Source organism: Plecotus auritus, assembly GCF_963455305.1.
Source record: "Plecotus auritus genome assembly, chromosome: 6".
NCBI lineage: Eukaryota > Metazoa > Chordata > Mammalia > Chiroptera > Vespertilionidae > Plecotus > Plecotus auritus.
In genome coordinates, this window is record NC_137773.1 from 132706711 (window position 1) to 132726561 (window position 19851).

Below are 19851 nucleotides of genomic sequence, written 5' to 3' on the forward strand. Positions count from 1 at the left end.
AAAAGAGAATATAAAAATGTGTCTTCTTTAGAGGTGGGGGAGAGAAAGAAAATACTACTTAGGAATGTAGGTGTTTCTACACAATATCACCATACACTTCTTTTGTAATTAAGTTTGGGTGGTTGTTATTTATTGAATTTAAAATCAACTTCATTATCTCTAACAGAGAACCTTAAAAATTTTTTGACATTCCTTGAAGAACTTAGTACTCCAGAAGGAAAATGGCAATGGAAAGTCCACTGTAAATTTCAGAAAAAACTAAAGGAACTGGGCAGGTAAGATTTCAAAAAAAACCTGTATGATGGTTGTTGATTTAACATTTTGTGCATGTGGATGTTGACAAAATTTCTTTCTGAATTTCTCTGTGTTTATAGATTATGGATGCTGTTCAGTTTTTCCTTAGCCAGCCATAAGGGAATGTGATACTAAATTATTCTAACCTATTTGCAAGTGATATTGTTTAGGTAGAAGTTTGCTGAAGTTCTATTTATGTATATAGGTAAAATTGGTTTAACCTTTGCTACTTGGGGGTTTTGAATAATAATCAGAATGGAATAATCAGTAGTCTTTATTGTTTTTACTGAAGTGTGTATGCTAACTAGATCAGGCTCTCTCCCATTTGAGGATTACCTTATGCTGCTATTTTAATAACAGCACACTTAAATGAGACAAAGATTGGTCTCACCATGATATAGGGATTTGTGATCAGGACATTTGCTTATGTCCTAATCACCTGCATGGCCAGAAGTCACTTCTCAAAGCGTGAACCTTGGAGCAACAATCACTTTGGGAGGCTCCACAAACAATTATGTAATCAGATGAGTTTGGGATCCTGTATCTTACTACTAGAGAGTCCATACAATGTATTTACATATGTAAGGATCTGACAAACTCTGTAGTTAAGAATAACTATTCTTTTTTACATTTTGTCAACCAGCATTTCTTAGACCACAAAATTTTTCTAATATTGATATTCCATGGTACACACTTAGGGAAATTCATGCTTAAATAATTTTAAAGTGTTTAACTTTTGGTAGTAATTTTTTTTTTCTTCTTTTAATCCTCACCTGAGAATACTGAATTACTTAATTTCACAGATTTTAGAGGGAGAGAAACTGGGGGTAGGGGGCAGAGAAACATGGATTGGTTGCCTCCCATATGTGGTTTGACCAGGGATCAAACCCACAGCCTAGGCATGTGATGTGACTGGGAATTGAACTTGGAACCTTTTTGGTGTAGGAGACAACACGCCAACTAACTGAAGCCACCCAGCCTGGCGGTAGTAATTCACTTTTTAAAAGCTTGTTTTACCATCACATCTTATCTTTACCTAACAGATAGCAGTACTGAGGCCCAAGGTCTAACTTGTACAAAGTTAATACCATCCTATTCCTGACAGCAGTCAGTAATTTGTACCATTTGTTGTTCATTTCTTTTTTTGTTACTCATTTATGCCTTCACTAAAGTTCTAAATTGGAGAAAATAAAGAGAACTGTAATTTGTTACTTAGTGACTGGTTGAGATTTTAGTCTACACTGAATAGCTGGCCCTCAAACTTTGCCTGCAGAGAAAGCCCCTGAACTTTACACGTGGTTTGCACAATTGCCGCGCTCTCTCTCTCCTAAGCAGCATCCCTGTATCAGGCAGTGGGCTAAGCAGTGCAGTTGTCATTAGTTGCCTCAAGTTAGAGACTATAGTTTTAATTTGAAGCACAAACTTCCATAGTAAATTTTAGGAGATACTGAACTACTTAATTTCACAGATTGAATGCTAAAGCTCTAAGTCTGTTGACGCTTCTGAATGTCTATCAGAAGAAACATCTGGTTGAAATTTTGTCTTACCACAATTGCGATTCACAAGCTCGAAATGCTCCAGAATTGGACTGTCTTATTAGACTTCAGGCTCAGAACATACAGCAACGACACATAGTCTTTTTAACAGGTAAGCAGTGGTCTTCAGCTTTCTACTATGAATATAAATGTGGATGAAAGGATTTTGACTGTTAAGCTATGATTTTGAAAAGGGTGGAATTTTAGGAGGGCTGGGAGCAGGCATCATCATTTGTCCATGTACATTTTCAAGTATTTTACACTCAAAACATTTTCTTTTTAATTTAGAAAAGAATATCCAGATGCCCTCCAGTTATACAGATAGTGGAATAGTAGTTGCATCTGCTGAAGCTTTTATGCAAAACTTTAAAAATCTCGTGGGCTATCACAACTCGGTCACAGAAGAAAACCTTCCACTGCTTGGTGCTAATGAGAATCTTGAGTCGCAGTCAGGTAATGTTTTAGTAGTTTTCATTTTCTTGAAGGCAGACAGAAAAAGAGGAATGGTTTCACTATTTCCATATGATGAGATGCCTATTTTGAAACCACTCACACCTCAGGTAAAAAGCTTCAGGGGAAGTGTTTCAATGAATGTATCATTTTTAGTATACACAAAATCTCATTTATTATACAGTAGTCAATACAAGCTGTTAGTTTCTGTGGACTGCATACTATAAAGTAGGCATTTTCTCTTTGAGGTATTTTCTCTTTGAGGTATTGTAAGCTTTATTGGCTGCTGTTGTCAGCGAAGGGGTTATATTTTTTAAAAGGACACCAGAAGTGGGGATTTGGCATTGGGGTACTAAATATCCCCAGATGTACAAAGTAATTTAATACAAAGTAGTAGGGATATCCATAGCTTTAGTCTTTTGTGCAATGGCCTCTGCTTTGGTTCCAGGTTTTATGCAAAAGATGTCTTTTTGTTTTTGATGAAAAGCAGAGATCATTTGATAGAGCTTACCAAGTTTAGTAATCCAGTGAAGCTAGATGTCAAGAGTTTTTATTTTGTATTTGTCTTGTCAAATACTGAATTACCGTATAACTTTAGATGCTGTTTTGACATTAATCCCTTTGGAGCTGGGAGTTGGGATTTCCCAACATTAAACGTGAACACATTTCGCAGAAGCTTTTAGCATCGGATTATCTGGACATTCACACCTAGTGTGAGTGTTGTGACTAAGTGAACTTGTGGCAGAAGACCAAGATTTAAGGGATTGTGGACTTGCAGACCCTGACGCATTATGTTGTGTGAGTAGTGTATAATTTTAAAATTTAAATTGTGTATTTCAATAGAGTAGGACTTTTTGTTTTTTAAATGTAGCTCTTTTAGAAAACGATGAAAAGGATGAAGAGGATATGTCTCTGGATTCAGGGGATGAAATCTCACAAATAGAAGTGTACAGCAGTTCAGAAATATTGGCGAAAGAGACCAAAGGATCACGTGGAACAGATCAAAATAAGAATATTCAAATTGAGTTGCAATCGTCTCTTGACGTGCAAAAAAGTTTATTAGAAGATAAGACTTACCAAATTGATTCTGAAGAGAGAGCTTCTATTGATGTAAGCTCTGAAGGACAGAACAATTCAGCTGAACAAGATTCATATAACAACTTTCAGGTTTATCAAAATCAATTAAATATGTCCCATCAGTGTAGTCATTTTAATGTTCTCACTCACCAGACATTTTTGGGAACACCATATGCCCTTTCATCAAGTCAGTCTCAAGAAAGTGAAAATTACTTTTTATCTGCTTATACTGAAAGCTTGGGGGAAAAATGATTTTCCAGGCCATCTTCAAAAGAAAAATAATTACAGTAACTTTTTTTTACATAGATTGTTAATGGACTTTTTCTGTTTCTTAAAAGTGAATTAACAATTTATATTTCATTCTTTAAGCAAGAGGTTTCTGTCCTTTCTCAAATGTTTTCCCCCTCTTATTTAAATCATGATGGCCTGTAACAGTTAAAGCATATGAAAATTGAAATAAATATATATATATATTTTTAACATATATTGTACTTGAATTATCTCATGTTGGCACTTTTTAAGTTTTATGTTTGTATGTCATCTGTACTTTGGCTTCAAATTGAAGTCTGTTTTATATATAAAACTAGGTGTTTGCAAAAGGATAGTAAACAGCAATGGCTTTCCTCTATTGTTAGATGATACCAACTACTTTGCTGAAATGATGTATCAACTATTGTATTTATTTTCACTTAAGCTTTTGTATAGTGTTTTTATACAGGTATAAGCCAGTGATATTAATAAATATTTACAGGATTTTGGCTCAATACCTCAAGATTTATCCAACAATTCTGTTTCATTTTTTTAGATAATAAACTATGTACATAAGACTTAGGCCTTAATACCAGGCAGCATTTTTTTTTCTTCTGGCATGTTGCTAAAATTCTGGTCAACCTATTATTTTAGAGTACTTGGTAATTATAATTTCCAGTGCTTGTGTGGCCCTTGACTTAGCCAAATTCAGTTTCAAAAAATAGGTTTATTAAAGGCACTGGACAGATTTGGAACAAACCCTTTGCCTATAAATTTTTAAACTTATAGTCTTAGAAAAGTATCTTTTTGAGGTGGTAAGTACTTAAATGCTAGATTAAAATAACTTCTTAAATTCATAGATAAGTGTGTGGTGGAGACAAATTTTAAACCCCACAGCTACTGCCAATAACTGCCTCTCCATTACTAATGCAAACTTGTAAATGTTTTTGAAAAAAACTGTAGTTCCTACAATAAAAGTCATAAAAACAGGAAGAAAAGAAAAAATTACCATGTGAGCCTAAATGGAATCGGTTATTTTTGTAAAAGTTGGGATATATTAAACCAGACTTTTCCTTTGGCACTTCAAAAGAAGACTTTTAAATCTTTTATAGAGCAAAATACATAGGTATTTAAAAAGTGTGGAAGAACATTGTCTATTAGCAGATTACAGACTCCAGGCTGTGTTAAGGTAAGTCCTAATACCCAGATTGTGACAGAGCAGAAAACTGTTTTATTTTTAAAAAATTATTATATATACATATACAGCATTTTACTACAGAATATACAAGTTTTAAATAAGCATTTAAAAATAAATCTAGGCTATTTGAAAAAAAAATACAGTTAAGCAATGAGGACATTTTATAATTTAGAAGACAAATGTGAAGGATTTGATTTTCTATATTGAAAATGAAGAACTAAAATTATCTTCTTGATTGGCAGCTAAAGGCATGAGATTAGTTTCCAACTCCCTTTGCTTCTGGAGAAGGCCCTGAAATCACATCGATATGTTAGTAAGGTGTGTAGCAGACTTGTAAATTATTCCTATTTTACCCTGTTAATCCAGAATTGTATTAAGCTCAGATACTTGGCTACAGTTTAAGCTTTGTCATGTTAAAATTTAATGACTCAAAAAAATTCACACACTAGACTTTCTTAGTTTGATATTGTGTAGCTATTACAATATTTGAAGATTATATTTTTAGTATAGAAACAAATAGGGATGACTTTTTTTAAAGTCAATATAATTATGGGGCTGAGATCTCCCCCTCTTCCTGTCTGCCAAATGCTCTAGTGTTTATCTTGCCTGCACTAACATTAGTGGCTAATACAAAGCCCTGCTGGATGAATGTGTACATCATATTCCTTCATCCTGACCTGTCTTCACAAAGAAATTTTAGGTAAAAATCTAAATCTGTATGAAACTAAACCTATCATTAAAAAACAGAACAGTTTTCTTCATAATCCTGTGTTAGTAAGGATGATTTTCTAGGTCTATAGAAAGAACTAGTAAGCAATACTTGAATCACCAACTTGCAATGCAAGAGGCATTGTTGGTAAATGACTTAACATGGAAAAAGGCTTTCCTAAAATGGCAGTGTATTTTCCCCAAATATAAAAAGCACACTGTGAATCAAAACTGCACAAAAAAATTTGCAAGCCACTATTTTTTTTTTAAAGCTAACTAATGGAGAAAAATTATAGCCTTAAATAGTGATTTTTATTTTTACCTAAGAAAGATTAGAATTCACAGTAATTGGTCTGGAATAAAAAGTAGTCTGAGTAAGGTTATTCGTATAATTTCATATTGAATTCTATTATTCTTTGGGATTTGTGTCAATGTTCAATTCCAAACACTGCCAACACATCCACTTTTAAAAAGCGTGAACTGCATTTCTAAGAATCTCTTATACCATCATTGTATATTTATTTTCTGCCTTTGGTTTTAGGGCCTTATTGATTGGTCATGTCTTACAATGTATGCATTTGTTTTTCATTCAATAAAAATGTCTTAATATTTGAACTGTATCATTATTTCATGCTGGAAATTCTTAAAACATGGCTAAGACAAACTGAAAGACTTAAAATGTTTCAATTCAAGAATAACATATATAGGGTGGGGCTAAAGTAGATTTCCAGTTCTTACAGAAGATACAAAAATATAAACTGTTTCACATAACTATAAACCGACTTTTTCCCCAACCCTGTAGATATTTTTTTTTTTAAACTGGGATGCAGTCACATAAATCATGTAACCAACCAGGCATTTGGTAAAAACAGTCTTCCCAACACAACACTAGAAAAGTCACATCCACACTTCATAAAAGTTCATACCTGTCTCAGTTCTGATAGTCCCTTTAGGATTGCTTGCTGTCTATCCCTGTTTTTCACCAAGTTAGGATTAAGAAGTGGGTCCCTGTCCGAGTCAAATAGCTGTCGTTGTTCTTGGTCACAATCTAAAGCCAGATGAAAATGACAAAAACATTTCTGATATATATAGCACTATGCTATAATATATTCTAAGGATTCATAATGAATTTATGTCCTAGGAAAGCACCGAGCAAAATTTAATAATGGACCTCAAAAAACTTGGGCAAACCTTGTTATGACACTTTCTAGGATAGGAATACCAATTTTGAATTTACAATTAAAGGGGAGAATACTTACTATGTGGATTTGGGTACTGAGGATCCTGGGTTAGAGGCCTAGACAATGGTGCATCTGGATCAAGGTAATAGATCTCATTGGTTCGAACATAGGGAATAAAATGAAATGGTTCAGAAATCCTGGGCGATAACTCTGTTTGACTGCCTCCTGAGATCAGATTCTCTCTTTCGTAATTACTCTTTTTCAGTGTCTGTTGAGTTCTGTTTTTCATCACAGGAACTGGTGGTGATTGAGACCTGTATTTTTAAGAAACAACAACATAGGGACTAATGTAAATTGTATATTTCAGATTAACCATGTCTAATCTTTAATTACATTTCAATTTATCCTCAATGTACTTATAACACCTTTAGAAACAGAATGGGATTAAGTTGAGTTTTTAATAATACTTGCTAAAGATATTTATACTCTACTGGGGGTGGGGTAGGGATTAAACTACTAGAACCTGGGGGTCAACGCTAGCAAGGTTACTTAATTCTGAAGTTTCTCAATTCATCATAAAGTAATGTACTTACATCTGACCTAAACTTGCTGTTGCAGGGGGGGCAAACTTTTTGACTCGAGGGCCACAATGGGTTCTTAAACTGGACCGGAGGGCCGGAACAAAAGCATGGATGGAGTGTTTGTGTGAACTAATATAAATTCAAAGTAAAGGAGCGGAGGGGAGAGCAAGAGAACCCTCCGCTCTTTTGGCTCCGCGGGCCGGATAGAACAGCCGAACAGGCCGGATCCGGCCCGCGGGCTGTAGTTTAACCACGGCTGTGTTAGAGCCATATTCTGAGACAACTCTGAACCAGCTATTTCTTACATAAAATAAAAATTCTAACAGTTATAAGTCTCTCATTGGTTAATTGAATTTTTCATCCCCCCACACAATCCAAGCAGAATGTCTTAGATTGACACTGTTTACATACCTAAACCCAATCCAATTTAGCCTTCAAAATCTAGGTGATTTTAAATGCCAGCTACCCTTTCCCTTAAACCTCTATTCCTCACCTCAAAATCACACTTGTTTCTGTCTTCATATATATATATATATATACTTGACCTCACCTCTATTTTGAGCAAATATTTTGTATCTCTTGTACCACATACACAGTACTAAGTAACTATGGAAATCAATCTATTCATAACATACCTTTCTTTGCTGAAATAACTAATTTTCAGAGGTTCTTCTTCCTAAAAGATGGATAAAAGCAGAAAGTAGTAATGGTATTTGCATATGTTTCCACAATACTTTGTGTTTTTGTTGAAAAAAATCTAAGGATAAAAGATACTAGATAGACTTTGTAACTTTCCAAAGTCAGAACCAATCCATTTTCTGATTTTATAAATTATCCTGTCTATATGGATCATAAGTTCTGAATGGGTATTTGAATAAAGAACAGCTTTAATCAATATAAGATTTAAGGGTAAACTTTTCTATAAAGGACAAGATAGTAAACATTGGCTTTCTAGGCCATGTGGTCTCTGTTGCAACTACTCTAAACACAGCAGCTATTGTGTGAAGCCAGCCAAAGATAATATATAAAAGAATGAGCATAGCTGTGTATCAACAGAATTTTATTTACAAAAGCAGACAAAAGGATTGATTTGCCCATGGGCCATAGTTTGCCATCCTCCAGTATAAACCAAAGAAAACTTCTAGAACTCCAGTTCAGACATAGAAACAGCTTTGTGAAAACATGCGTGTGGGGAACTGTTTTCAATCTAGAACATCAATACATGCTCTTAAAATATATTTTAAGATAGAAGAGCTTTCTTTACCTTTTTGACTAAATGCCACCTGAAATTTGGCTCAGTTTCTTGATGAGATGAATGAAGAACTGGTGAAGTGCCTCTGTTTTGAGAGAGGTTTCCAGGATTATTTCTTTCTACTAAATGTAGCAGTTCCATTTGCCTTCTTACTTTTTTTTCTTCTCTCTGCTTTTGAAGCTGTTTAGGGTACTTTTCTGATGCTGGAATATGCCCTTTGAGTGGCTTATTTATATTCCATTCAGGTCTTTTAGAACATTTCTTCATATGTTTTGTTTGTTTCTCTGTTCTTGTGAACTGATTACACTGGTCATTACACCAACTGTTTTCTTTTTCTAAGTTGGCTCCTTTATTCTGACTTCTTAGTTCTTGTTTGTTTTTCTGAGTGTTAAACTGTTCATTAAATTCTGCAGGAATCTCAGGAGATGAACAATGTATAATTTCCCTTTCTATTACTGATCCACGGTATGATTCTGCACTGGTGAATATTGCAATATTTAAGTCATCTGAAAAAAGAGCTTAATATGATTCTTAAAATTATGGTTAAAATATACCTAACAAGATTTACCATTTTAAAATAAGAGTTGTTGTATTAATTACTGCCCTCTAAAACCTTTTTCTTAAAATACATTCTATACCCATTAAATACCCTCCCCCCCTTCAAAGCCCCTGGCAACCACCATTCTACTTGTTTCCATGAATTTTACTACTAAGTGCCTCATGTAAGTAGTCACACAGTATTTGTCTTTTTGTGACTGGCTATTTTCACTTAGCATAATGTCCTCAATTCATCCATGTTGTAGAATGTGTCAGAATTTCTTCCCTTTATAAGGCTCAATAATACACACTGTATACCACATTTGTTTATCCACTCATCTGTCAAGGGACACATAGGTTGTTTCCATTGTTAATAATGCTGCTATGAATATGGGTGTCCAAATATCTTTTAGAGATCTTACTTTCCAGTTCTTGCAGGTATACAAGAATTCCTAGATCATAATGATTTTCTATAGTGGCTACATCATTTTATATTCCCACCAATAATGCACAAGGGTTCTAATTTCCTCCATTAAAACATTAAAAAAATCTATTTTTATTGATTTCAGAGAGGAAGGTAGAAGGATATAGAAACATCAATGATGAGAAAGAATCATTAATTTGCTGCCTCCTGCACACTCCACACTGGGAATCAAACCGTGACCTCCTGGTTCATGGGTCAAAACTCAACCACTGAGCCTGCGGCTGGGCTTTTAAACCATTAAGTGTACAGTTCAGTGGTATCAAGCACACCTTCAATGCCACACAATTTTAGAACCTTTCATCACCCCAAACAGAAACCCTGTACCCACTAAGCAGAATCTCCCATTTCATACACTCACCCAACCCCAGCAAGCTCCACTCCACTTTCCATCTCTAAATTTGTTCACCCACCCTAGGTTTCTTAAACAAGTGGATCTTCTATGCCAGGGGTGGGCAATCATTTTTTCTGCCAAGTGCCATTTGGATACTTACAACATCATTTGTAGGCCATACAAATTATCAACTTAAAAATTAGCCTGCTATATTTGGTCAAACGTCATTAACTCACCCCTAATGCCTTGGCAGGGCTTTTTACAATCTGCAGGCCGGATATTCCCCACCTTTGATTATGTTATACTATATATCAACTTCATATGATTCATTTGTAGCATCACATAATATAGACCATTTTTTAAGACCACTTTTTAAACAAAACCTTCCACAGGATTGTCTTGGCTTTCACTTGAATATATAAACACCATATGTAATACCATCTTGTATACCTAAGTATAGTTCTGAGAAAAAGTCTACATTTTTTCTATCAATGGTAACTGACAAACTTTTCATCAAAAGCAATATAAAAAATATCTTGTGAGATGTGAAGTTTTCTTAGTTTGAAATTAGCAAAGTACATAAAAATAAAAGGATCTGGAAAATATCCTTCAGTCGTTTTCATTCCAGAGGAACTGGGGAAAAAGGACTCTATTGGAACCAAATTTTCAGGGAAATGTTGCTGTTAATATAAAGTCACATTGCATTTCATGTTCTTTTACCATTTATATGTCATAAGCATCTACAGACTCAAGTGGTGGACGTTTTTAAATTAAATTCAAAATATTGTGGCAGTTAACTAGTTTAAGTCCTTATCTCATATCTCACATACCATTGTGCTTTCCCTGCAGATTATTGCTGAATCACATACAACCTTTCACTTTTTTCCATTCTAAAAAAACGCTCAAGAAAATTTCCAGTATCTTTTTTTCATATATATATATATATATATATATATATATATATATATATATATATGGCTAAGTTACCTACCGTACGTCCGTCTGACCAGCACATATGACATGCAATGGCAATTTAAAAATAAACGTTGACTCGTGCATGTGTGATACATATAAAGCTCTCGCTGGTGCCAATCTAGGCAGAGTAGAATATTCCTACCTGAACCCGTTTTTGGACATGGTCAGTTATATGTTGCTTTCTCTCGAGTTCGAAGAGCATGTGACGTTAAAGTTGTAAATACTTCATCACAAGGGAAATTAGTCAAGCACTCTGAAAGTGTTTTTACTCTTAATGTGGTATACAGGGAGATCTTAATTTATTAGTCATTGTTTCTATCAATGTTTTTATATCATACCTTTGTTATATCATGTTATTGTTAATTATTTTTATATACATTTTACTAATTTTCTTTCATCTCTAACACTTCTATTATAGACAAAGGGCGAATAGCAATAGTAAAATATTTTTTCTAATTTCCTTTCAATGTGCACAAATCTGTGCACCGGGCCACTAGTTACATTATAATATTCAGTGATGTGCTCAGCTAGCACAGCTGTACTGTATAACCAACTGAACAACCACTTTGCAAAGACTTTATGATTAGAATTTTAAATTTACAAGTAACTAAAGGGCTCTTTATTCTGTTCCATTGACCTATGTGTTTGATAACAAAATGACTAATGGGAAGGTAGCACATACAGAGTAGATTTCCTGGACAAAAGAATGATTCATGTCCTAGGTGGGACAGTACAAGATTTCATCACACCACTCAGAATGGCATGCAATTAAAAATGTATTGTTTCTTTCTGGAATTTTTCATATAAAATTTTTGGACCACGGTTAATCAAAGTTAACGTAAAGTGAATCTGTGGATAAGGGAGGGCTATAAGATACTCACTTCAGATGTAAAGACACACACAAACTAAAAGTAAAGAGATGATAAAAGAAGGACATTATATAATGATAAAAAGATCAATCGAACAAGAGGATATAATGTGTAAATATTTATGTACCCATAAATATGAAGTAATTATTAACAGACATAAAGGAAGAAATAGCAATGTAATAATAGATGTTAATACCCCCACTTACATCAGAAAACCAATGAGAAAATATTGACCATACATGAAATGTGTAGACCAGATGTAATATACACAAAACAGCCCAACCAAAAGCAACAGAATGCACATTTTTCTTGATTGCACACAGATTATTACCCAGGATAGATCATGTGTAAGAGCACAAAACAAGTCAGTAAGTTTTTGAAGACTGAAATCATACCAAACACTGTTTTCCAACCACAATAGTATGAAACTAAAAATTAATTACAAGGAAACTGAAAAATCACAAACATGTGGATATTAAACAACATGCTACTCAATAACCAATGGGTCAAAGAAGAAATCAAATTTCAAAAAATACCCTGAGACAAAATGGAAATACAACCGAAAGTTATGGGATGGAGTGACAGCAATTCCAAGAGGAAAATTCATCACAATAAATGCCTACATCAAGAAATAAGAAAAATCTCAAACGAACAACCTAATTATACCTTAAGGAACTAGAAAAAGAATGACAAAAGTTAATAGATGTTAGGAAATAAAGAACACAGCAGAAATAAAAAAAAGAGACTAAAAAGACAATAGAAAGGATCACTGAAACTAAGAGCTGGTTCTTTGAAAAGATAAAATTGACAAACCTTCAGCTAGATTCACCAAGAAAAAGAGAAAGGTCTCAAATCAGAAATGAAAGATATGTTATAGCTGATACCACAGAAATATGAAGAATCATGAGACTACTATGAAAAATTATATACCAAGAGATTTTAGAATCTGTAAGAAATGGATAAATTCCTAGCAACATAAACTAACAAGACTTAATTGTGGAGAAATATTTAAACAGACTAGTAAGGAGAATGAGTAATCAAAAACCTCCCAACAAACAAGTCTACAACCAGATTGCTTCACTAGTAAATTCTACCGAAATTCAAAGAAGAATTATTACCAATCCTTTTACAAAATAATTAGATAAGGAGGGAATGCTTCAAAGCTAATTTTATAAAACCAGCATTACCCTGATACTGAAACCAGAAAAGTATGCCACAAGAAAGTATAATCACAACCCAATATCCCTCATGAACACACATGCAAAAATCCCCACCAAATGTTAACAAAGTGAATTCAACAATACATTAAAAGAATTACACACCATGAGGAAGTTTGATTTATTTCAGGGACACAAGGATGATTCAATACACACAAATCAATCAATGATACACCACTTTAATAAATAAAAATTACAGGTTATATGATCATCTCAATAGAGGCAGAAAAGCATTTGACAAAATTCAACTTACATCCTATATAATAAAAGGCTAATATGCAAATAGACCGAACAATGGAACGACCAATTGCTATGACGTGCACTGACCACCAGGGGACAGACACTCAACACAGGAGCTGCCCCCTGGTGGTCAGTGCGCTCCCATAGAGGGAGTGCCGCTCAGCCAGAAGCCCTTGGCTGGGCTCACAGCTGGCAAGCGCAGCGGCAGTGGCAGGAGCCTCTCCCACCTCCCTGGCAAAGCTAAGAATGTTCAACTGACAGCTTAGGCCCACGGGGAGCGGGCCTAAGCCATCAGTCGGACATCGCCCAAGGGCTCCCGGACTGCGAGAGGGCACAGTCCAGGCTGAGGGACCCCCAAGTGCACGAATTTCGTGCGCCAGGGTTCTAGTTTATAATAAAAACTCTCAAGAGAGTATAGAGGAAATGTACCTCAACATAATAAAGGTAACATATGCAATGGTGAAAAGTTGAAAGCTTTTACTAAGAATAGGAACAAGACAAAAGACGCTCACCCTCACCACTTTTATTCAAGACTAGAGGCCCGGTGCACGGATTCATGCACTGGTGGGGTCCCTCAGCCGGGCCTGTGCTCTCTTGCAACCTGGGACTCCTTAGGGAATGTTGGACTGCCGGTTTCGGTCTAATCCCCAGGGCCTGTGGAGATTGGGCCGAAACCGGCAGTCTAACATCCCCCAAAGGATGTAGTAGCGAGTGAAGCAGCAGGCAGCCAAGGAGGAGCCCAAGCCTGGGCCGGGCGGCATGCTGCTCTGCTCATCCCAGCCCCACTGTGCCTGCTTCTGCTTGGTAGCACAATGCTGTGGAGGTGGGAGAGGCTCATGCCGTTGCAGCTGCGCTTGCCAGCTGTGAGCCCGGCGTCTGCTGCTCGTCAGTCAGCTGAGCGGTGCTCCCACTGTGGGAGCGCACTGACCACCAGGGGCAGCTCCTGTGTTGAGCATCTGCCCCTGGTGGTCAATGTGTGTTATAGTTACCGGTCAAACGGTCGCTCGGTCACTTAGGCTTTTTTATATATACTAGGTGTACCGGTTAATAACGCGGATTTTTTCAATAGATGGAGTTACACATATTTGGTATATATGCGATTTGATATGTATGCTATTTTGTTGTATTGACAAGAAGCTTCAAAACTTCATACGTCAAATTTGCTGGAGATGTTAACATCATAGATATTTTTGCACTTAAAAATGTCAAATTCCGTACCATACCAAAAAAAAAGAGCATTTGCGGGAAGTTTTAATTCATTATTTTATTTTGAAGAAAAGTGCTGAATACTTCGGGAAGCTTATGGTGAACATGCTCCATCTCAAGATACTTGTGAACGCTGGTTTAAACACTTTAAAAGTGATGATTTTGATGTGAAAGACAAAGAACGGCCAGGTCAACCAAAAAATTTTGAAGACCATTACAAGCATTATTGGATGAAGATGCATGTCAAACTCAAAAACAACTTGCAGAAAGATTAAACGTTACTCAGCAAACAATTTCTGATTGTTCACAAGCAATAGGAACAATTTTAAAGGAAGGAAAATGGGTACCACATCAACTGAACAAAAGACAAGTGGAAAACCAAAGTCACCAGTAAAATGTTGCTTCAATAGCATGAAAGAAAGTCTTTTTTGCATTGAATTGTGACTGGTGATGAAAAGTGGATTTTGAGAATCCCAAACGCACAGAATCATGGGTTGATCCAAATCAACCATCAACATCGACTGCAAGGCCAAATCGCTTTGGAAAGAACACAATGCTCTGCGTTTGGTGGTATCAGGAAGGTGTGGTGTAGTATGAGCTTCTAAAACCAGGTGAAACCATTAATACTGATCGCTACCAACAACAAATAATCAATTTGAACCACGCTTTGATCGTGAAACGACCAGAATGTTCCAGAAGACACGGCAAAGTAATATTGCTTCATGATGAAGCACCATCACACACTTCAAAACCAGTTAAAGACACGTTAAAAGATCTTCCCTGGGAAGTATTAACCCACCCGCTGTATTCACCAGATCTTGCTCCTTCAGATTACCACTTGTTCCAATTGATGGCACACGCACTTTCTGAGCAGCACTTCAAAACATATGAAGAAGTGGAAAATTGGGTCTCTGAATGGTTTGCCTCAAAACAAGAAAAATTCTATTGGAACAGAATACACAAATTACCTGAAAGATAGGGAAATGTGTAGCTAGCGATGGACATTACTTTGAATAAAGCACTTTTGATGTTTCTCTTGAAATTATCATGTTTTCTTATGACTATAAAATCTGATTAACGGTACACCTAGTATATACAAGAGGCCCGGTGTACGAAATTCGTGTGCGGGTAGAATCCCTTGGCCTGGACTGCATTCAGGGCCATATTCCCCAGCTGCCTGCAACTGGCTCCGCCCCCCCCCCCCCACCACCCACCCCCGGTTTCCCGTTCGCCATCGGGTGATTGGTGCCTGACGGCTGGGAAAGGGACCAAGAGGTGGTCAGTGCACCTCACAGTGACTGGTCCAGCGAATGTTCTGGTCATTCTGCCATTAGGGTCACTTTGCATATTACCTGGTGCATGGGTGGGGGCTAGCTGGCCTTCCCTGAAGGGGTCCTGGATTGGGGTGGGGGTCCCTGCTGGGGGCAGGGTCGACCTGTGCAAGGGGCCTGTGGTGGTTTGCAGGCCGGCCACACCCCCGATCAGGGTGGGGGATCCTGCTGGGGGGGCGGGAACTGGGCCCTGGGCAGTTTGCAGGCCGGCCACGCCCCCGGCTTTGTCAGGAAGGATGTCCAGAAGACATCTGGTCTAATTAGCATATTACCCTTTTATTAGTATAGAAGATATAGACTAGAGGCCCTGTGCACAAATCCATGCACAGGTGGGGTCCTTCGGCATGGCCTGCGGGGATTGGGATGATACTGGCAGTCCAATGCCGCCTGCCCCTCCTGGTCATCCTGGCCCCGCTGCCCCTGCTGCAGGCTCACACCCAGTCAGTTCTGATTGGGAGAGGCTCTGGCCCTCCGGGTGGGCAGTAGGACACCCTTGCCAGCTCGGGATCTGGATCCATCCCGCTGATGTTTGTGCCGGTTGTTGGGAGCCACCTGGCATCTGCTTTTAAAGCATTTCTTCCTTGTGGAGTGTCTAGGGAGGGGAAGCGGCTGCAGTGGGCCGGTCATTCAGTTGCTTAGGCTTTTATATATATATTGCTTGCTAAGATAGGGAAGCAACTTAAGTGTCCATGAATGAATGAATTAAGAAATTTAGTATGAATACATACAATACTCATACTCACAATGGAATATTATTCAGCCATAAAAAATAATGAAATCTTAATATGTGAGTCAACATGGATTGACCCTGAAGACATTATGCTACCTGAAATAAGTCAGACAGAGAAAGACAAATACCATATACTAGTAATCTCACTTATATGTGGAAACTTAAAAAACAAGAAACTCAAAGATATAGAGAACAGTTGGTGTGGTAGAGGAAGTGGGTGAAATTGGTGAAAGGGTCAAAACAAACAAATTTCCAGCTATACAATAAGACATGGAGACATAACTTACATCATGGTAACTACAGCTAACCATTCAACAGTGTGAAGGTTAGAGGCATCAACTTTCAGCAAAATTGAAAATCCACATATAACTTCAGTTGGGCCTGCATATTCAGATTCCCAGCAGCAGATTAACCCTTGAACAACACGGGTTTGAAACTGTGTGGATCAATGGAGCTACACAGGTCAATTAGAAAAAACACACATATAACTGGACCAGTACAATTCAAGCCCATGTTGTCAATGGTCAACTGTATTAAAAATACCATACTGAATATTTGCAAGTTGCTAAAAGCATAAATCTTAAAAGTTCTCATCAATAGAAAAAGTTTTAACTCTATATGGTGCTAAATGTTCTTGTGGTGATCATTTAGAAAATATAAAAATTTTAAATCATGATGTTGTACACCTGAAACTAATATATGTCAATTATACCTCAATTGAGAAAAAAAAAAAAAAGGTAAAGAGAGCAGAAAGTTATTTTAAAAACAGAAAAAAAAGATTTTTCAGACAGATAGGTAAAGGCCTGAAAGAATTCATGTAAGAATGAAGACCTATGATAATGGTACCCACCCAACATGAATATTACCTTGTTACTATGTAAAACTTTTATTTTTTATTTATTTATTTTTTAAAAATATATTTTATTGATATTTTACAGAGAGGAAGGGAGAGGGATAGAGAGCTAGAAACATCAATGAGAGAGAAACATCGATCAGCTGCCTCCTGCACATCTCCCACTGGGGATGTGCCCGCAACCAAGGTACATGCCCTTGACCGGAATCGAACCCGGGACCCCTCAGTCCGCAGGCCGACGCTCTATCCACTGAGCCAAACCGGTTTCGGCTCTATGTAAAACTTTTAAATGAACATGCTCAACATCATTAGTTACTCAACATCATTAGTTCACAATTATAATTGTGAACAAAGATATAGAGTAATTGGAACCCTCATACACTGCTTATGTGGAAATAAAAAATGGTACAAGTAAAAAGAAAAAAAAATGGTACAAGTATTCTGGAAAACAGTTTGGTAGTTCCTCAAAGTGCTAAGCATACAGTTACTATATGGCTTAGCAATGCTATTCATCTCTCCCAGGAGCCCTGAAAGTATATGTCTACACAATAACTTGCACATGAATGTTCATAGCAGCATACTCATAATAGCCAAAAAGTAGAAGTAACCCAAATACCCATCAACTGATGAAGGAATAAACAAATTGTAGGACATTCATAAAATGAATATTATTCAGCAATAAAAGAAAATGAAGTACTAACCCGTAACACAACATGAATGAACCTTAAAACATTATGTTTAAGTGAAAAAAAAAATCCAGACACAAAAAGACCACACATTAGGTATGATTCCAATTATATGAAATGTCTGGAATAGTCAAATCCAGAGCTAGAAAGTAGATTAGTGTTTGCCTAAAAATGGAGAGGAGGGAGGAAATGGAATGACTGCTGATGGGTACTGGGTTTCTTTTTAGAGTGACAAAAATGTTCTAAAATTCATTGTGATGATGGTTATACAACTCTGAATACAAAAACTGAACTGTACTCTTTAAAAAAACACTAGTTTATAAAAAGGGTTAATTTTATACTATGAGAATTATATCTCAATAAAATTGTTATAAAGAACCGAAAACCAAGAGATCCCTTTACTTTTTAATTTACCGAAAACTTTGAATTCCTTAAATTAAACTTTAAATTAATTGAGCTTAATTACAATTAAGACTTTAATCTTAAGTAAAATTTAAACCAAATAACAATTTCTAAACCAATACCTGTTTGCACACCAGTATCCTTCTTAGGAGAGTTCGTAGAATTGATACAGGTGTTCATTTTACCACTGACTTCATCCAAGCCATGTCTTGAATTTGAAATGGTGTTAGTAGATTCATTAAATTCCACTTGAACTGTATCAAATGGCAAGAGAAATAAGTTATGTGATAACATAATAGTTCAGGAATATTAATAGAAATTATGAATAGCAGTAACTACACGAAAGCCTTTAATTAATCAATATGAACAATGCAAAATAATTTAGAAGGGCTAGCCTAATGTTTCTTATAAAAAATTACCTGCATTTTAATCCCTTCTTGAATATAGGGAGACTACTCAATAGATGTCTCCATAAAAATAGGTATAGAATAATCACTTTACCTACTGTGAGCAAAGTAAGAAAACATATATGAAAAGTGTATTATTATTTAGTTGTACACTTAAGACAATTTCCCAAATAAGATATGTATTATAAAGATACATCAGTTCAAGGTCTAAAATTTCTTTAAAAATATCTAGTTAATAGTTGTGTTAAAGGTATTAAAAATAGTCAATTATTTAAAGTCAACTTCAAAAAATATTACAAATAAAATTCTAGTTAAGTGTTTACCACCAAGATTTTTAATCAATCTAGAAGTGTCATGTCCCTTTTGAGCCAATTCTCGGATTCTCTGTTCTTGTTTTAGTCTCTGTGCCAGCTCCTGTGCTCTCTGCATTGTCTGGAGGAGTTCATTTGTCTTGAGAGTTATAATTTCCTATCAATATTAAAGTAAAAAATGTATTAAATAAATTAACAAACACATACAAACTTGAATATTCTCTCAGTAGATATTTTCTAAGCTCCTACTATATACCCGGTTGTATTAAAGATACTAGAAGTAGAAGAGACAACAGAGAAAACTCCTTCCCTTTGGAAGCTTACATTTTAATATCTTTTTTTTTTTAAGCAGTCTTTAATTTTAGTCACTCTAGTAGATATAAAATGGCATTTCATTGTGGTTTTAATTTATATTTCACTGATGACTAATGAGACTGAGCTACTTTTTAAATATTCACTGGTTGTTTTTCTTCTGTAAAGTGGTAAAGTACCTGTTCCAGACTTTTGCTCATTCTTTCATTGGATGTTTGTTGTTGATTTATACAATTTTAATTTTTTTTTATTTTTAAAAAATATTGATTTCAGAAAGGAGGAGAGAGAGCTAGAAATATCAGTGAGAAAGAATCACTGATTGGCTGCCTCCCGCATGACCCCCATGGGGAATAGAGCCCACAACTCAGGCATATGCCCTGACTGTGAATTGAACTGTGACCTCCTGGTTCATAGGTCAACGCTCAACCATTAAGC

The 19851-nt window shown here is 36.1% G+C and overlaps 2 protein-coding genes across 14 annotated transcripts in view; one reads left to right on the top strand and one right to left on the bottom strand.

Moving 5' to 3' along the window:
• TASOR (transcription activation suppressor) overlaps positions 1-4655 on the top strand; it is a 56825-nt gene extending 52170 nt beyond the window's left edge. For 4 of the 7 annotated variants that reach the window (XM_080675138.1, XM_080675139.1, XM_080675141.1 and 1 more), the window contains 4 exons: positions 167-275; positions 1763-1941; positions 2118-2282; positions 3151-4655. In XM_080675138.1, the coding sequence (XP_080531264.1) occupies positions 167-275; positions 1763-1941; positions 2118-2282; positions 3151-3608 (911 nt within the window). In that variant the 3' untranslated portion in view covers positions 3609-4655. Of the gene's footprint in view, positions 1-166; positions 276-1762; positions 1942-2117; positions 2283-2877 lie in introns of all 7 variants that reach the window. The other 3 variants (XM_080675142.1, XM_080675143.1, XM_080675144.1) reach the window with 1 other exon arrangement.
• A 160-nt stretch (positions 4656-4815) lies between these two features.
• Positions 4816-19851, bottom strand: part of CCDC66 (coiled-coil domain containing 66) — a 71843-nt gene continuing 56807 nt past the window's right edge. For 6 of the 7 annotated variants that reach the window (XM_080675147.1, XM_080675145.1, XM_080675149.1 and 3 more), the window contains 7 exons: positions 19117-19261; positions 18509-18640; positions 8538-9031; positions 7909-7949; positions 6771-7006; positions 6438-6559; positions 4816-5094 (listed from right to left, as the gene is read on the bottom strand). In XM_080675147.1, coding sequence (XP_080531273.1) covers positions 5002-5094; positions 6438-6559; positions 6771-7006; positions 7909-7949; positions 8538-9031; positions 18509-18640; positions 19117-19261 — 1263 coding nt within the window. In that variant the 3' untranslated portion in view covers positions 4816-5001. The remainder of the gene's footprint in view (positions 5095-6437; positions 6560-6770; positions 7007-7908; positions 7950-8537; positions 9032-18508; positions 18641-19116; positions 19262-19851) is intronic. The other variant, XM_080675146.1, reaches the window with a different exon arrangement.